This window comes from Antedon mediterranea, chromosome 9 (genome assembly GCF_964355755.1).
Source record: "Antedon mediterranea chromosome 9, ecAntMedi1.1, whole genome shotgun sequence".
Classification (NCBI taxonomy): Eukaryota; Metazoa; Echinodermata; class Crinoidea; order Comatulida; family Antedonidae; genus Antedon; species Antedon mediterranea.
The window spans coordinates 8,849,817-8,869,619 of record NC_092678.1 but is presented as its reverse complement, the minus strand read 5'-3'; the positions used below and the strand labels follow the sequence as shown (position 1 = coordinate 8,869,619).

Genomic DNA, 19,803 nt, shown 5'->3' with positions numbered 1-19,803 from the left:
AACATGTCCATGTTAAAAGAAGACAGAATGCGTGCTATTTAATATATATCGTACGGAAGATAAGCTTTTGTGACAAACACTATATCAATTTACCTGAAAATCAATAGGCATGTTCTGTAAGTATATACCTATGTACAGAATGAAATAAGGAAGGACACACACTGGTACTAACAAAACTAATTATCAACTAACAATATTTTAATTTAAATAACTGAATTTCTAGATGTACACCTCCTCATACCCAAAGGTGTTACTATTCAGGCTATAGTTACATAATACAAATGAACAAATGTTATACAATAAAACAATAACTTGTATATTATATATTTATAAACAGGCATAGAATAGTCGATAGTGCCGAAGATTTTGTAGGCTATCCTTTTCACACATTTGCACTCTCTATTTAACCTTAAGTATAGGCTACTTTTAGAACAATTTGGTAGTAAACGCTTTCGGTAATTATCGTTCATCTGTACACGTCACATGTTAGTCACCTGATCATAGGACCACTATCACCAAAAAATAATACAAAATTCAATAAATTCAGTAGTATTATTATTATTTTAACGAATATTCGTTTACTGATGATAGCGTATATAAATGTGACATCATCGTTTAATGTGATATTAAACAAATATATATTATTCCCTTTGTCTTTGATGACCTTTGGCATTTATTTTTGAACATCAATTAAGTCAAAATAGACAGAACCCCCTCCCTTTCCTTCATCTCATCACATTTTGTAAGTGAGTAATTTAAATAATCTGATTTATTTACATGGGAATCTATCACATTAGGTTTGTGTCATACATCAGACGTCATTATTTTTCTTATGTGAGAAGAATTCCCGCGAGAAGTGTTCGTTTACAAAATAAGCGTGTTTCTATGCATCTGAAAATGTACACACACGTATGGGGGTAACAAGGGACATTATGTTTATCATAAGTTTTTATTGTGCCAACTAAACAAGAAGTTCGACTACGAGTCTCCGCTATATAAGTTGTAATTTATCAAATGCGTTTAGTAGCTAAACAGAGTTTCTTCTAGAATATTATATACATCATGTACGAAGGAAGTTAGCCTGATAATATTTTTTGACAATAATAAACATCAATCGATTAACTGGTTATTGACTTTTTGCCATATTTACAACGAATCACCTTGGAAGTGATGCAGTACAAAGTTTGCTCCAGCCTATTGTTTCTTGTTTGTTGCCTTCTTAGTCTAAAGACCATCGAGGCCCAATATAATGGTATGTACATTAACTATTAACTGATATGCTATATTAATCGTTTTTTCTTTCATTTTAACACGGCCACTTACTGTATACGCTATTATTCCAGACAATTATTTTTACAAGTAAAAAATTAGTGATCATCGTATACACCTAGAACAAATGTTTTATTTTGACAACTATTGCAAACAACATACTGTATTATTGTATTGTATTGCTTGTTCATTTTTCATTTTAATAAGAGGAAACTTGTTGCGTACGTATGAATATGATGCTTACTTTGCGACACAAATTAAAATGTATTCATATGTATTATTTAAAATAAAACTAATAGTAGGCCTAAAACATATTGAATTGCAATCTGATTTTATTATAAAATAATAATATAGATCATTAAAATACAACACTCTTATGCATAATTATAATTATTATTTCTATTAATATTATCATTGGTAAAAAAGCATTATAATTGTATTATTGTTAGTTTTGTATTATGAATACTTTTAAGTATTCCTTGTAATGATTAAAATCATTACAAGGAATAGTTATCATTTCAAGTAGCTATGTGTTTGATAGAGTTTTCTGTGAAATTTGTCGTATGGTAAAAAAAAAAGAAGATATATTTCCATAAAGAAGATTCTTGAACCCCGAACGATTAGTTTCTTCCATAACAGTCCAGTTTGAATTAACTCAGATTGTTTGAAATGTGTCTAAAGATGATTGTAGTTTTTCCAAATGGGTTTTTTTGTTTTTCAATTTTATTGCATAGATTAAGATTAACCTGTACTTCCCATGGTTGTTGGTCTACACTATAAATAGAATTTAGTTGACAAACATTATTGCTATAAAGTATTGCTATAAGATACATTTTGACACGTTCTAACTTGATTTAAAATATGATTACATACATATTTAAACAAAATACCTTGCATAAGAATTAAAATAATTATATTGTTGTCTGTCAAATATGAGAACAACATCTAGTTGACTATTTAAAGACAAATTGTACAGTTTTATAGAATATGATTGATGGGCTTTCTCTTTAGCTTAAATCCTTCAATATCTAAAGATAATCTGTATATATTTAATAGTCTTCTATTTATTATTTTAGTAAAGTCCTAGCTAATTCAATTGAGCAAGTCAGAGTTACGTTTGAAATGTTGTTACGATTTTGAAACCATACGGCATAGCAGTTTGTGAATTTATTCACTAAATAAGTTAACAAGGTGGAAATTATCCGCTTCCTTCTGCTTAAACGTCACTACATAATCTTCGAAGTAACGGTATACCCATAACACAACTTCTAAAGTTGGTTAAACTTAAGCGTTTATAAAAAGGTCAATCGTGAGGAGACTGTTCATCATTATTCGTGGAAACACGTTTGTGGAATGATGGCAGTGTTGTTACGAAAAAAGGGATGATATTATATAGACCATAATTTTAGTTCGAGAACATTGTGGTGATGATAAACAATTTATACATAACTTAATGACGATGATGATGATGATATGGTGTGGATAATTAAAATGATGTATATATGATATTATGTAATATATTACTTAATGTATTTGATTTGCAAGAAAATTAATTACATCATCACATACTTTCAAGTTTCTCAATACAATGGTGAAAACAATCTATTTTTATTTCTAATTTTTATTTTTTATTTTTACGCTATTTAAAAAAAAATGTTTTCCTTTTTTTGCACAGGGTATACAAGGTACTTTAGTCCACGAAGGTACAATGATAATGACGGTGAAGAAGTAGTCGCGACATATACAAACGTACAATATAGATGTCCAACTCAGTGTAGAAACAAGTACAAACCAGTTTGTGGTTCCGACTTACGAACATACAGAAATGGGTGTGAATTTAAACGAAGTAAATGTATCAACAATGAATCTAAGTTCATTTATCTTAAGGAAAGTTGTCCTCCGTACATTACACGTAAGTTAACATAGATATGCTTCTTATTTTTGATCATTATCATCGTTACCCTTTCATTACCACAAAAATAAAATACATATAATACATTAACAGAGATGAATGAATTATTACAAAACTAATCTAGATTGCATAAATGGATCTTCGTGTGTGTATGTGTGTGGATAGTATTATAAACTTCATAAATAATTACCTGTCAACATTACCTTAAATAACAATATTAAGTAATAAATCATTTATTATTATGTCATTTTACAAGTATGTACAGTAGTTGTTTTTTGATACACCGGATGCATACTGATATGATTACGGTTATGTTTCATAGGGCGGGCTTGTAATGATTTATCCAACATTTATCCAAAATAACGTAAACATTCACTTTAATATTATAGAATGTCATCTGACACATTATTGCGAGGCGGGGAGACAAGTGTGTGGTACAGACGGAGTAACATACTCGTCTGTGTGCCAATTGACAACCACTAAGTGCAACTCTGGAGTAACAGTCGCATCAAAAGGACCATGTGGGACGACTCAAAATTTACGCAGTAACGGTCGTCAAAGAGGTTATATCAACTCCCAGCCAAGACCAATCATGAACTCTGATGAGTCTGATGAAGAAGACGGAGTGGTTCAGGGAAACATAGCTGTGATCAATACAGATCTCGACCTTGTACGACCACGTGTAACAAATATTCCGCGCGTCACAAGAATATATGTACCACCAGCAACCGAAGTTATCGGAGGTATTCGGCGGAGGACTAAACCTAAACCGCGACCCCAACCACGACCCCAGCCTCAACCACGACCAGAGCCTCAACCACGGCCCCAGCCTCAACCACGACCTCAACCACGACCAATTCCTCAGCCAACACAGCGTCCATATATACCTATGTTGACAGGTAAAACATGTTTAAAAAATTGGCCAGAACAACGAAACTTAGATATACAAACATTCCATCTGAGTAAAAGTTTAACTTAATTCCTTACTTTATTATTTGATTTTGAATTTGCTACAAATGTACAACATGGGCTTATGTTTTGTAACAAAGCAAAATAATGTAAAGTTTCTTTCTTTATTTTAGTACGATCAACAAGAGGAAGAATTACACGAGTTACAAGACGTCCGTCGATAGAAAGACCAGTAATAGAAAGACCAACTGTAGTAAGACCACCAACAAGCGCACCGAGAGTAAATCCTCAACCAACAGCACCACTGACGGTTTCGCCATGTGACGAGACATGCTCATTAGAATACGATCCCGTCTGTGGCACTGATGACGTCACATACCCGAGTGCGTGCGTGTTACGCGCAGTAGCATGTCAGAAAGACATCGATTTAACAGTATGGTATGGTGGAAGTTGTATCGTCTCGACAACCCCAGTACCACCTATATACACTACACCTCTACCCGGCCCAGGTCCACGGCATGATCCGAACAGCGATGTACAGTGCGTGGAAGGTTGTCCAATTGAATACAGCCCTGTGTGTGGTATTGATGGTGTGACTTATCCATCCCCTTGTATCATCGAATCGATGGCGTGTCTGTATAAAAATCCCTTTTTGCAAATTGACTACGAAGGAGAGTGTAAGATTGAACCGACGGGTGACACAATGGTTGGTCGACTGAGAGTTAAAGACGACCCCTGTGAGGATATGCGTTGCGCAGAAGACGGATACAAACCAGTTTGCGGCTCCGATAAGAAGATATACGATAGTTTGTGTGCACTAGATAAGAAGGCGTGTAGTTTACGAGATAATACACTGGTTGACGTTGAAGTTAAACAATGTGTACCAAAGGTTAAACTTTACATTGTCAACCGCAAATACACAGTCCGATTAGACGAATGATTTTATTGTGCTTCCATTTAACCAAATTTGTAATATTTTCATATCAGTAAACGCTACAAAGGAAGCGGCATTGATAGTTGGTAATGGGCGATTGTATTATCTTATACATTAAATGCATTAACTCAAAATAAAAAACTCAAATCATCAAATCCATAACATATCTACAATATTTTGAATAATTTGCTAATGTTAAAGATACACAATTCATTTATAAATAAGAAATAAGTTATCTAAACAGTATTTTACCAATTACGCATTAAATTTATTTAAATATATAGAATAAATACTAAATTATGCATATTTTGGTTTAGATATTACGCATACATCAGCTTGGTGTTTTTACAATCAATTATCTTCAATAATTTGAATTTTAGAAATTGATAAAACAATCATATACTTTTTAGTTAAAACAATGTTTTAGCCTTGTTATAAAACTGTACAAAAACATATAGGTAAATTGATTGTTGTTTGTTTTGAATATTAAGTTTTCTATGACTGTCATAACTGACCGCAAGACTAAATAGCTTGACTCACTGTGAAAGGACTGACCTATAAACTGATAAACTGAAAACTTACAACGGATATTCAACTGACGGTAAACTGATAATATGAATTGACTAACTGACAATGAATTGGTTGTTTAACTGTTTGACTCTGTCAGCATACTGACTTTCTTACGATGAATTACTTGACTGAATATAAATGACTATTGACCGGCATCAAATGTGACTCTGACGACCTGTTACCGACCAACCAAAAATAAGGTTGAATTGACGAATTAAATTTGGAAATATCAGGTTCTAAGATGACATCTGAAAACTGTCTGTAGAATGTAGAATAAAGGAAATAATTTAATCTGTATTAAAATCATGACAAATTAGATAGTTGTGTTTATATACCACAACACAGGTTCAAACATGTCCATACATACGTTGAAAAAGAATACAAAGGTGATTTTATTAGTATTTACTGATTAAATACGGTTATTCACATTTGTGTTGTGTATTAGTATTACTGTATCTTACACGTACTTGCCAGTTGAAGCTTAATATGTCATAGCACTATAACCCAGCCATCAGAAGAGAGAATATAAACAAGCAGTTTTAGAGTGACATTTCAACATTTCAAGAAAGGATGTGCATAAGCACGTCATATGGCTTCTCTTTGGTACAATCGATATTGTTGCCAGTCATAACAGAATTTCAAAGATGTCATTGAACAATAATTAATAGGTATTTGTTCTAAAAAAACATTCTCTCCCAAAAACATGAAGATTTTAAATAGGTCATTTTGCAGTTTTAATCAAGTTAAGTTAATCACTTAGGTAGAAAAATAAAAATAATATTCCACTTATAAAAAGACAAAATAAATGATTAAATTCAACCCAAAACCCATTGACTTCCAGCCAATTTGACAATTTTTGGTTTTAATCTATAGTTTTTAGTCGCGTGGAAGCGACTCTATAGTTCACTATGTCGGTCGGTCGGTCTGTCGGTCTGTCGGTCTGTCGGTCCGGTATCACTATGCGTTTTATCGCTTTCTGACCTTATCTTGATATCAGTTTAATCTAGCTAAGTCAATTTTTCACAGTATATTCCTTATGGCAAGGAATCGATGTGGTTATGTTTTCACGGTGCGCAATAAGAAATTACGCGGTCTACGCACGATTTAACGAAATCACGTTTGTAATCATATCTTCACAACCATGAATCACAATTAAATAAAATTTGGTACTCATAAATTTCAGGGCATAAATCATCATATGGCAATACAATTACGTGCGTAGCGCATGTAACGCATGCGTACGCGCGCTTAAAATTTTCAAAATTTATTTTCGATGAAATAAGAGTACGTTTCAGGCAATTTTAAGCGTTTACAAAATTGCCATGAGTCACAAAACCACAAAGTTACGCGCGCACGCGCATTTAAAATTTTAAAATGCGCAAAATTCATTTTTAATCAACTTTCTACGCGTTTCTTGTCATTTTGAGCATGTCAAAAATTCCCATACGCGCGCAAATTTTTACGCGCGTGGTGCGCACGTAGCGTTAAATACATGCTTTTTTCGCGTGATTTATGTTTTTGTAGCCTTTTCTAATAATTATAAACAATTTCGACTTAAAATTACGTCATACGAGCACGTCGAATTGGATAATTTGCGCACGTTTTTGATGAAGAGGTTAAAAAATTCGTCAAAATTATGCCTTTTTAGTCGCGTGGACGCGACTATAGTTCACTATGTCGGTCGGTCTGTCTGTCGGTCTGTCTGTCGGTCCGGTATCGTTAGGCATTGTAGCACGCGACTTAATGGCTGTTGGCCTTGTTTAGGTAAATAGTTTTGATCAAATTTTAGGTTAAGGTGAATAACTTTTATGTGACATTAAAATGTCATAAAACAGAAACACAAAATTCAGGGGAAAATTTTCTTTAAATGCATGTAATAATACATTATGAATGCTAGCTCTTTAGCCAAAACAACAAAGGCGATATGTTTTTTATTTTAAATTCCATTTTTTAAATATCAAGCTCTAAAACACATTATTTCATGTGTACCGGACATATATCCTATTGGAGGTAGAGCTGATAGAAGTGTACGTAGCATTAGTTAGTTCATAACCCACGTTGACCCATTCATTATATTTTTCATAATTTACCTATGAAAAGATAACGAGCTAATAAGTGGGTGTGTGTGTGAATTTGTTGTTGCAATGTGTCATGAATTTTAAATATTTGATAATAATTCAAATTCGTTATTGGAAGTAGGCCTATATTTGATTACCCATCCTATTAAAGACAATCTCAAATTTGAATCGGTACAAATAATCCTTGGCTTAGCTGTTTTATTCTCTCTGTTTATTCTTTCTCGTACATTTACCATTATTGTAAACAATCGCAAATGTACTATTATTGTTTTGGATTATATCACTTTTTAATCTCTGTTTTGTAAACTGTCCACTTTGTTGTTTCTTTCTTGAGATAGTAACTTTTACCCACTTTTATATTTAGGCTAAAAAGCAACATCTTTAAAATGACAATGGAAATATTTTACAGTATATCTGTGAACATTGAAATAATCGTCCATATAAATTGAACAAGACACACGAACGTGAAGAATTATATAAAATCATTATAAACGCACGCATTATAGATAGTCACGTATAGGCCTGATAATAATGAGTTCAATAATGATAATCTCAAGAAATTGCTTGTTATTGGCAAAGGATCAGCATAAAAATTGTAGAAATAGAATGCCATTGTTTTTATGTAAGTAGTTTAGGGAATTAGGGATTTTGCTAAAAGAAATGGGAATACCAGAGAGTATTTCTTATACAGAGAATCAAGGTCTTGGAATTAAAAAAAAACACAATTATTTCGACAATTACAAAAATGTGTTGATATAGCTTACATAACCATCTCTTCATGCTTTATTAAAACGTACTAAAATAAGTTTAACAATGAGTTGGCCATAATGTTGTCCAAAACCTTCTTACCAATCTGCTTTGTCATTGCCTATCGCTTTACATGTTCGTAAAAAAAAAGAAAGTGAAGCCAAATGCATCTGCCAATAAGGAAAAGTAGGCCTAATGTAATTTGGTGAAAGATCATCTTTAATTTTATAAACATAAAACAAGGCTTTCAAGCCATTAAAACCACACCGAAAATGCATATTAAAAATAATATTGGTTTGGTAATAACCAAGGTTTTTGATAAACGAACCTTTTAATGGTTGTCAGTCTGTTTTCTCCATGATACCAGAATCCCGACAGTCAATCTTCAAGGTATTTGACATTTCTGATGCTTAGAGACACTAGTCCTAGTTTTCAAAAAAATCTGCGCACTCATGGCAATTTTGTAAACACTTAAAATTGCCTGAAACGTACTCTTATTTCATCGAAAATAAATTTTGAAAATTGTAAGTGCGCGTACGCATGCGTTACATGCGCTACGCATGTAATTGTATTGCCATATGATGATTTATGCCCTGAAATTGATGAGTACCAAATTTTATTTAATTGTGATTCATGGTTTTGAAGATATGATTACAAACGTGATTTCGTTAAATCGTGCGTAGACCGCGTAATTTTTTAGTGCGCACCGTGAAAACATAACCACATCGATTCCTGGCCATAAGGAATATACTGTGAATTAAACTGATATCAAGATAAGGTCAGAAAGCGATAAAACGCATAGTGATACCGGACCGACAGACAGACCGACAGACCGACAGACCGACAGACCGACATACCGACCGACCGACCGACATAGTGTTTATGCACACTTTGGGAATAATCATAATAAAACGTTAGCAAGCAAGTCGGTCATACTTGGTGTTTAGATCTGAAAAATATTAATTGTGTTGATACGTTTATCGCCTACAGGAAACCACATGGCTGTGTGCCTAGACTCTGACTCAGCATGCCACAGACTCATCGACGTTTCTGGGGTAGTGTCAACACAACAAACACAATACAGAATTTCTTATAAGCAAAAGAGTACTCATCTTGCCATTCATACTTAATAGTATCATAAACTTAATGTAAATAAAGTTTGCCGGCTGAAACATGAAAATGGAGTGTTTATATTTATTCGTTTCCATGACAATATATTGTATTTCTGTCACTGCAGACAGTTCTGAAGAGATGGTTGCAATGTATAGAGGTAAGCTACCTTAGTCTATTGATAACTTTGTAGTTAAATAAGGTTTGATTCTCGATGTACTATCCTTTTGTAACAATCGAACGATCAACATGCACTCAAGGAAGGCGCTTGTTACGTCTCTCAAATTTAGGCTTGGAATGAATAGATCATAAATAATTCAATGTGTTAATTCAGAATTATTGAAAATACACGATCTTTTTTTTCTATACTTTACGATAAAATACGTATCTCATTATTGTTTATGATAAAGACGGAAAACCTGCAAATATGAGAGCTTTCCGAAAAAACAGCATAAGCAACGAAGATATCCAGACTGTATACTACTTTAAAAGGCAACGCCACTGTACAAGGATTAGAAACGTGTGCGCAAGTAATGGTATAATATATGAAGATTATTGTGAATTTAAAGCAGCAAGATCGTTTGAAGATATTAGTAGAGTCACTTGCACCGAAGGTAAGACAATATACGATGCAGAAAAAATATACACACAATTATAATTAAATTAATTAATTAATTAATTAATAAATATATATAATTATTATATCAATAAGATAAACACTGTGAACCATCAATAACACTGATATAATTACTGTAATAACGTAAATATGAAATAAAATTAGAAAACCTGAGACAAAAAACAATTAGAAACATAACGTAGGCTATATATGCCTAATTAAAATTTGTTTAATGCCACGTACAGTATATTTAAACATAACTGTATGCTAGAAATACATATCTTCTAAAAATAAAGTATAGCAATATTATGACTTTATTTTATATTGAAATTATTTAATTAAGCACATTTTTATTGCATGCTATTAGTTATTCTTTAAGTCAAAACATATTTTAAAATGTTTAAACTTTAATGTATTGTTATACAGTATTTATTAATTATTATCTTACCACAGACTAGTTTTTAGAACATTATATATAAAGATAATGTTATCCATATGTTCTTTATAAATAAATAAATACATTTCTAAGCCACCCGACGGAGATAAGAACCCGTACCTTTAGATCGACATGCAAACGTCTACAGAGAGTAACAAAGAATTACATGGTCGGTGTTGTCCGACGGAACAACACTGTTTGCAATGTATGCACGCGCACGCGCAGATCAAATCAAATAGATACGCTCTCATCTAAAGCTCTGTCTACACTGTCAAACTAATTTGACAACAAAGTGTGATGTGCCCAAATATGGTAGTGATATACCCAAATATGGTAGTGATATACCCAAATATGGTAGTGATATGATGTCATCGTCTCCATATCACATTTTGTTGTCACATAAAGTTAGACAGAGCTTACAGTATATTCTCCAAAGAGATAATATTTATAATAACAGTCTTTGAAAAACACTAACCACTACCAGAGTTTACCGAGCATAGCGATCAATCAATCAGTATAAACTAGATTCGGTTTAATTTAAATATGAGTAGTGGGTGATACTTCAAACCTTGGAAGAAACTTAAACAATTAAGATTAATAAAATCAAAGTTTTCACTTTAGGCCTATAAAATCACAAAAAAAAATTGTTTTAAATCAACAAATAACCCATTGGCTGGCAGCAGCCAGTTTGTTTTAAATTACAGTTTTTCAGGTAAATATATTTTTTTACCCAATTTTTGTTAGAAGTGGATTAATATTATGTTAAATTAAAATATTCAACAAAAATTGTGTTGAGAATTATTTTTTCAGGGGGACAATCCTCTTAAAAGTAGATATACATATGTATATGCGTTTATTTATTGTTTACACATAATTCTCAATAAAACCGTGTAATGCAGAATTGACTAATTCATCAATCTTTCGTTTTAATCCCGGGAAAAATAATGAAAAAAATAATGATAATGAAAAGTGCATGCGTGGTGAATTATCATATCCATATGTTTGACTCATGTCTGTGAACCTTTACTCTAAGGAATTGACATTATCAGGAATTGGCCAGTATTCAATTCAAATTATTCTTATTTATATTAAAAAGGTTTGACGACATACATAATTTGGCTATAGGTTGTCGAATTGTTCAAACCTTGAAAATACAGAGCATAAAAGGCATCTATGTCTCGATCCAATTATATCATTGAAATGAATCATTTTATAATCAAACTTCATTTTAGATATATTTTGATAATTAAAAAAAACAAAAATCATTCTTGTTGTATTTGAATCAGGCGTTGTGAAATATAAATTACATCTCTATCTATCTATCTACTGTATATTATATAAAACGAATAGCATAATGTAAATACAATATCAATTCCATAAATAAGAATAACAATGGAAATGTTCGTTTTATTAGTGATATGCGTCATGGAGGAGAAATCCCAAATGGTCTTTTTCATTTGTACAATCTTTAAAGCCTAATGGGAAACAAATATGAATCACAATAAACCCACACGCTTATTGGATTTCAGTATAAATAAAATATATAAACTTACGATCGCCAATCACTTTCGCTTACACTCTAGGAAGTTCAATTTGGGAAAAGTAATGATTTTATCGGGAAAATTTTTTTAGTAGGCCTCTATTGAATATGATTACTTAAGTTTTTTCTTCATGATCCCCAATGATTAGGTGTACAAACCGAAACAATTTTTAATGTTAACTTGAATTCATCGATATTAGATTATTCACAATAAACTAACTAGCTGTACAATATAACTAAAGACATAATTGGAAAAGATATGATATACCTGAACATGTATATACTAGATGGATTGTCAAAATCAATTCAAACAACATACTCAATTACATAATCTCCCAGACAAAACATCGCAACTAAAACCCAAGTATAGGCATATACGACCATTTGTGGTGACCATTAGGCAACTCCACTTAATATGGTATATGTTTATTCGAATTTTGTCGAGTGTAAGACAAACTACTATTACCATTACTATCTTATCTTCACAGGTCATGCCAAGACGTTTTTCTATTCTCCACCTAGAGTCCCAGCAATCGTAACCAATCAACCCAGAACTACCAAAAGATTTAGGTCCAAAACACGTATCCAGGCGGAGGGGGAAAATGGTCGCATTGACAACCGAGTTAACGTAGTAACTGAACCAATCCCGCCAGTTCAGTTGCAAACAACAAAAGAAAGCTGTGCAGAGGTATGTCCGTTGACGTATGAACCCATATGTGCCACTGATGGAAAAGGCTATCCAAGTCCGTGCGTCTTTGAAGCTAGTAAATGCACAGGAAATACTGAACAATCAGTTGAGATTAGTTATTATGGCTTATGTGAAAGTCCTGAGCCCCCAACAGACAATCTTGAAGGTTTTAGGTACTGTCCAGAAGATGAATGCGAAGAAGATATTAGTTACGTCTGTGGGACAGACGAAAATACGTATGAAAACAAGTGCAAGCTTCTAAAAGTTGCGTGTACTTCCGACAATTCTACCCTAGATATTGAATATGAGGGTCCATGTACAACTGTCAACATTACAGTCACCCCAGAACCAAATGGTACGGAACCACTTCCTACTCCTAAAAAGTCTCAGATGACAACAGAAGATTCATGTGCTAACCCCACATGTAAGCTCCTTTTTGAACCAGTTTGCGCAAATGATGGAAAAACGTATCCGTCAGTTTGTGTCCTGGAAAATATCAATCGATGCGATAATCTAAAATTAAGTATATTGCATGAGGGTGCATGCGTCAAGCCTACCAAATGTACGATCACATGTCCTCCTTTGGAGTTGGAACCAGTTTGTGGTACAGACAATAACAGTTACCCTTCAAGATGTAATCTCTTAAAATATAACTGTGAAAATGAGGTGGAAATCGAGGTGGATTATGATGGTGAATGCATCCCTCGAGGAGACATATAAACATCAATGAACAATATTGCATATATAATTATTTCCGCTTTTAATGATGGGATTATGCAGAGAAAATAAGAAAACAAAATTAACATGTCACTTTACCTGCTTTAGTGAATATCTTAAAAAGAAATATATGTATTTGCGATATTAGAATAAAAGAAGAATAATTATTAATAATAATCACAATAAAGATGCAACCGACTTTCCCTTATTTTTTTAATTGTAACTATTATTCAGTGATGCCCTTAAATTATTACAATAAATTGTCATTAGATTGGCGTGTATAGTCTAATGAATCTAAGGTGCAGTTTACATAAACGTTACATAGTAATTAGACTACCATTAGTCACACTCTTCATTCTTTTATTTCTAAAAATTATGAATTCGACCTGATAGGCATGATGTGGTCAAAAATAATATCCCAATATCGGTCTCTCCAATAGCGCTAGTAGAAGCCAATTTCCAAGAGCCTGCTTGATAAGCTTATCGGGAAGAAATTTAATTTGCAACTGTTCTGTTTCACTGAATGTTTGTTTTTATTAGTTTTCTTCATGCTTCTGGTGTAGAAGCAACGTGGGCCCCGTCGGGGCGAGCTTTCGGACACTGTCAGTGAGAGAATCATGGATCAACCATGCTAACCCCTTAGTCGTGGCAAGTTCATTCGGTCTTAGTGAATTATTTTCAACTTTATATAATACAAAGAACATATTAAACATTTTCAAAATGATGCTGTACAAAACATAGATTTACCAATTTATTGTAATTTGTTATCTATATATAAATTAAAATAATTAGGACTAACATTCGGTAGAGTAATACGGCCCGTCACTTCACACAAAGGAACAAAATATTGTTGTGCAGTGCAGCTCAAGCATTATAACTGTCCTTGAAATAATGGCCTACATAACTGGCTCAGTAGGAAGGGACCAATTGTGACAGTGGTCTTTTTCACAAACAGAAATAGGAGACATTTAAACCGTGAAATAGCACTGTAAGATTATGACAAAACCGTTTGCAGCTTTCGCTTGTGTGATGGATAAATAAAGTATATATAATTATAAAGCATTGCCATTTTATTTTCAAGTCCATTTGATACAGGTAAATTAGAAAGAAATTATACCAATGGGAATGCTGAAAGACTTTCTAACCAGATTAACTTCACATAATAAAGCATCCTGTAGATAATGTGAAAGTGTGAAAAGAAAGAAAAGTGAAAAGAAACAGGATATACAATCAACACGAACATAGGTGTCCCACGATGAGATTGCTTTATCAATCATCTTTCAACAATCAACAATCATCAATTCAAATCAGTAATTTTTATATCCTAGAAAAAGGGATTACCGATATTTTTTATGCGATATTTTATATTACTAGATGGTACGCTCGCTTCGCTCGCGTACCATCTAGGTCGTGCCCACAGATGGTTCTCGAATACATAATAATTTCAGCGTTAAAAAACTGGCGATTTCAAATGTACGTACCGCAAGACAATAATACATGTCGTTTTACAGGAACGAATAAATAGACACTGTGATTTATGTAGTGAACTAAAATTAGCACCCTGGGAATTACTTCCGAAAGAGAAACTTGTCACAAAATGAGACCAAGGTTTTGTATGTAACATTAGGGTTGAGGGATAGGAAAGAGGATGGGTGCCAAGAGGAACAATTTTTAAATATAGTCTTTATCCATGTAGTAACAAAATATTAATTGTTTTCATGTTTTACAAATAATATGCCACTAAACACAGTAAAACATTGCGATGTAATACTTTGTTGAAACTATCACCGTCCTAGTCAATTGAAATAGTACATGTAACGATACATCACTACGACGTGTATATGTTTTTATAATGTAAAACAATTTGTGAAAACCACCTCTATTCGTGGCAAATCATAAATTCGATTTAATCGTCAATAAATATTAAATTATCTAACTCAACTTAATTAGTAGGCCTAATGGTTTTCAATTGTTTCTTAGAGCCAATTCATATTTAAGTTTGTTCCTACCCTACCCACCAAAGTTGTTCTGCGTTTAGGACATGTGATGCATCGTAGGCCTATCCTCCTCTACTGGCTTTACAACGCTACTCATGCCAGTGTAGTGAGGGAAGGGTGATGATGTCACGTGGGTGGTTTAACTGCAACATAAAGATTTGTACATAATATACGGCGACTGAAAACGCTAGCTCATTATCCGCAGCACAGATTGAAAAAAAAAATGGATCGAATTTCTGTTATGAGTATACAGTACTTGCCTTTACGACACCTGAAGGAATAGACACTTGTGGAACAGAGATTGGAATGTTCCATTCATTTCAAATCAATACATTTGTATAAACGTATATTAAATATATCAAAATAGTATTTTTTAAAGAAAATCGGCCTGTCTTCAACATTATGATGCTGTACTCGAGCTGTTCAACCGGTTTTCAGCCATTAAAAACAATTATCGTAGGAGGAGATAGGAAAATGCGAAGCATCCTCGTATTATTGTCTGCGGGTATTTTTCAAGATGGATATACATTAGACAGTGTATACCACGATCGGAAAACACCCCTATTTGGGGCAAATCGTTGAACCTAAATTCGTTTTAATCGTCAATAACTAATTACCGAACTCAATTTAATTAGTAAACAGGGTAACATCAGGTGGTTAAAATCAGTACCGAAAGTACGAACCAACTTTATATACCATCGAGTAAACATTCTAGAAATTACGCGCGATTTACCGAATTTTGCCCTTACGTAAATTTATATATAGATTTTAAATCCTTTCTTTTCAAATTTTGTTCTGTTATCTTTGAATTATTGTTTTTTTTTATGTGAAGTAAATAAATAAAGTGAAGTGAAGCTGTAGCTTGGTGGTTAACATGCTTGCCTTCCAATCCAAAGGTCCAGGGTTCAATCCTGTTCAACTCCACTTCCTAAGACTCAAATGAGACTTAGTTTATAAGCACGACGAACTATAACTTTAATAGTTTATCTCATCCTGTACTTGGCTAGTTTTTGCTCGCCGTTGGATGAGTATGAAGACAAAAAATAAAAAGAAAGAAAACCAAGAGATGATCTGAAGTTAAACAAGAAATATTTCTTACAAAAACACCGCTCGACTCTTTAACTAAAATGTTTAATCAGTGTTCTTTCTTCATCAGATATAATGATTTATTATATAAATTACTTTTATTTAACAATCAGTAGTAAACATTTTGTGTAACGTAAATATATAGTCTGGCCTACTGTACAGAACAAAAATATAATTATAAACTAAACTGCAGTATATCATGAGTATATGTACATATTCCAGGGTAGAAGCATTAACTCCCTAATGGCCCGGCCCACACACTATACTAGTATAATAGGCCTACTACCTAGGCATTACGATGCAACATTAAAAGTTAATAGCATACATTGTATGTTAATATTTTGTATCAATATTAAAAGAATAATGAAAATCTGATTTATAGTTTTCGAAATATAGGGTCCAAAACATCGCCGAAAATAATCGTTTTTAGGCACGAACGAAGTAAATAAATTGCGCTCTCAGTAGGCAATTGTATGAACCTATATATTTTATATAGTTTTAGTAATATATTTTGTATATCAACATTTTAACATTCAATCAAATATGATATTACAAGTCTATTAAATAAAAAAAGTGTTGTTTTGGATATGCCAGGACATGCCGTCTTCAGGAGAGACAATGGCACACGTGAGAAAATTCTTCCGCAGTCTGTTGATTCGCGTTAACCAAATCAAAGGGCGAGAATACAAAATTGTTCAACCATGAGCCCTCATAGACTTTCTTTTCCCTGACGTGTTTTTGGACCAGCTTGGACCTATAAAATTAGTCGAGTTAATAAAAGTCTGAAAATGTAAGCCTTAGATAATTATATAACTTCGCGATGATAAAGCTTTTTATTGATTATGTCCTCTGGGGTTTTAGCTGGCTAAAGCCGCTGTGCGAATAACTGTAACCTATAAAACACTTGATGATGGTCATTACCAACACTTACAGAGGTCATTATTCTATAAAAGTAAATATACAAATGATAGCACGTGGTCTAAGTTGTTAAAGTTATCATTGTTGTGTCATACAGTCTATAGCGATTAATATAATCGATTTTTGTATAACCAATAGATTATTCTTGAATTTGCAATAAAACAATGTATTTAGCTCATTTAGTAACAAAAACAATAGAACACTGTGTATAACAACTAACCCCGATATCCTTTTCTCACGACGTTAGCGCCCTTCGTATGATTTTTAAAAATCATGCTTAGTGAGTAGTAGGCCACTAGATTATAATCACGTTAACATACATTTCGATATTAACTTATTTAGCGAAGTTATGTAATGCCAAGCTATCATTTTCCCTTGATTATTCATGTAATTTGGATTACAGAGACAAAATTATATTTGTTGTTGACCGTGAAAGTTGCCGTATTCTTTGGCTATATTATGTTTTACATTTTGCAATGAATAGATATCAAACCATATCAGCATGCTTGTTTAAAGTAAACCGTTTTCGACTACAGAGTAACTGGTCTCAAAGTCCAATCATTGGTTCTTTATTGTTTATTATTTCTAATATAATATGATCAGTATACATTACAATTATGAATTTGTAGGCTAATATCTATGGATGACCCCGTTACAGGCAATGCAAAAATAACATAGTATTTTATTATAAATGATGTTACATGCAAGGCACAAACAGAAGATAGGCAATACAATGGATAAGTTTTATACTCTAATCCACGTTTTATTCTTCAAACAGAAAAGCAAAAGATAACAAAATCAATTAAAAGGATTATAAACATAAAGATTAATTAACAATATAAAATAATTATCAAAGTATAAGATGGTGGTAACACACAATCAAAATACATAAAGAAATTCAAGACTTACAAATATAGCTGAGCCCAAGGCTGATATAAAGCTTTACTTCAGTTGTTCAAAACAGTCAAACAGACTTCTAGATACTTCAACAATAGACTTTAGCAGCATTTAGTTTAGCTATGTCAGTATTCGTATTAGGACTGATTAAATATGGTTAATGTACCACTATTTATATTCTTATGCAGGATATGTGGGGTGATCATAATGATCTCATCAAATAACTTAAAGATGATGAAATTGGTTTTAAGATGAAATTCAAATGACATCATCATCTTAGTATGAAGTTGTTGTAACAATTTCCTTATATGGAATATCAAACAAGTGTCTCTGACAACTTGAGTTATGAGCAGTCTCATAGGTACAATTACTAACAACCTGGTTACTGAACTTTGGTCTAGTCTACAACCAATATAATATATACAGTACAATACTATGGTAAAGTGATAATAATATAATAGTAATATAAATGTATCCCCTAACAATGAGAAAATGAGAAAATATAAATTGATGGCTAAATATGATTAAAACTCGATCAATCAAAGTAGGCCTACACGATAATTAGTTCTAGAAATGTATGTGCGTATAAATAAAAATTCCCAATTAAACTGATGATAGAAACAATTCTTGTTGAGAATTAACTTCAAATTATCAAATAAACGTCTTATTTGGATTATAGTTTGCGCAAAACAAATACCACCGACCTATTTTAAAGCTTACGTCTGTCACCTAACTGTTAAAATGATGATTAATGTATACTCTACCAACTAACGTGACTAATCACGTGACAATACTATAATACAATACTCAATTACTTTTTGCCAATTATGGCTATTTTTTGAGATAGTAAGTTTGGCATAATGATAATATAAACAAATGAGGCACGTCTTTATGATTAAACGTTAATTGTTTAAATTCAGAACCTTTGTAAGATGAAAAAGTAAATTTTGAAATTTGACAATTAATTGTAGTTGCCTTTAAATTTAAAAGTTAGCTTTATTTACATTTTTAGAAACTTGTACGGTCTCTACATACCATTGGATAACCTAAGACCACGTCGTATTATCTTGGATACAACATTTATACAGATTTACTAAGAAGGCATATTTAAAGCTTCCCCCCGCCACATCTTCTCAGTCGGAAATGAGTTGTCGTATTTTCTGGCGAAAGACAGTAACGTATTCAATCGGTACAACACTTATATCGTTTCTTTTTTCGGGGTCCGGGAAGGTTGCAGCACCACAAGCACAAGCACAAGCGTTTTTAAAAGTTTGTCTATTCTGCCACACACCTGTTAAATGTTTAATCCAAGTACACTCCAAATACGACACCTACAGCAAATATTCTTGGCGAGGAGAAAACAGCCCTACTAAACCTGT

At 32.7% G+C, this 19,803-nt stretch overlaps 2 protein-coding genes across 2 annotated transcripts in view; one reads left to right on the top strand and one right to left on the bottom strand.

Annotated features, from left to right (window-relative positions):
* Positions 1-18,881, bottom strand: part of LOC140058708 (uncharacterized) — a 31,439-nt gene extending 12,558 nt beyond the window's left edge. The window contains exon 1 of the mRNA XM_072104425.1: positions 18,437-18,881. The gene's annotated coding sequence lies outside the window, so the exon portion shown is untranslated. The remainder of the gene's footprint in view (positions 1-18,436) is intronic.
* On the top strand, positions 972-14,905 carry LOC140058145 (agrin-like). The gene is made up of 7 exons (XM_072103701.1): positions 972-1,252; positions 2,945-3,181; positions 3,571-4,080; positions 4,264-5,028; positions 9,657-9,689; positions 9,940-10,143; positions 12,610-14,905. The coding sequence occupies exons 1-7, from the start codon at positions 1,171-1,173 to the stop codon at positions 13,527-13,529; spliced, it is 2,751 nt and encodes a 916-aa protein (XP_071959802.1). The 5' UTR covers positions 972-1,170; the 3' UTR covers positions 13,530-14,905.
* Positions 18,882-19,803: the final 922 nt, after the last annotated feature.

What these genes read in the sequence shown, in the direction of transcription:
- LOC140058145 (XM_072103701.1), top strand. Translation starts at nt 1,171, where the DNA reads ATGCAGTACAAAGTTTGCTCCAGCCTATTGTTTCTTGTTTGTTGCCTT. An exon ending in GATGGTTGCAATGTATAGAG is followed by an intron (nt 9,690 to 9,939) that starts GTAAGCTACCTT and finishes TTTATGATAAAG; the next exon opens with ACGGAAAACCTGCAAATATG. An exon ending in TAGAGTCACTTGCACCGAAG is followed by an intron (nt 10,144 to 12,609) that starts GTAAGACAATAT and finishes TTATCTTCACAG; the next exon opens with GTCATGCCAAGACGTTTTTC.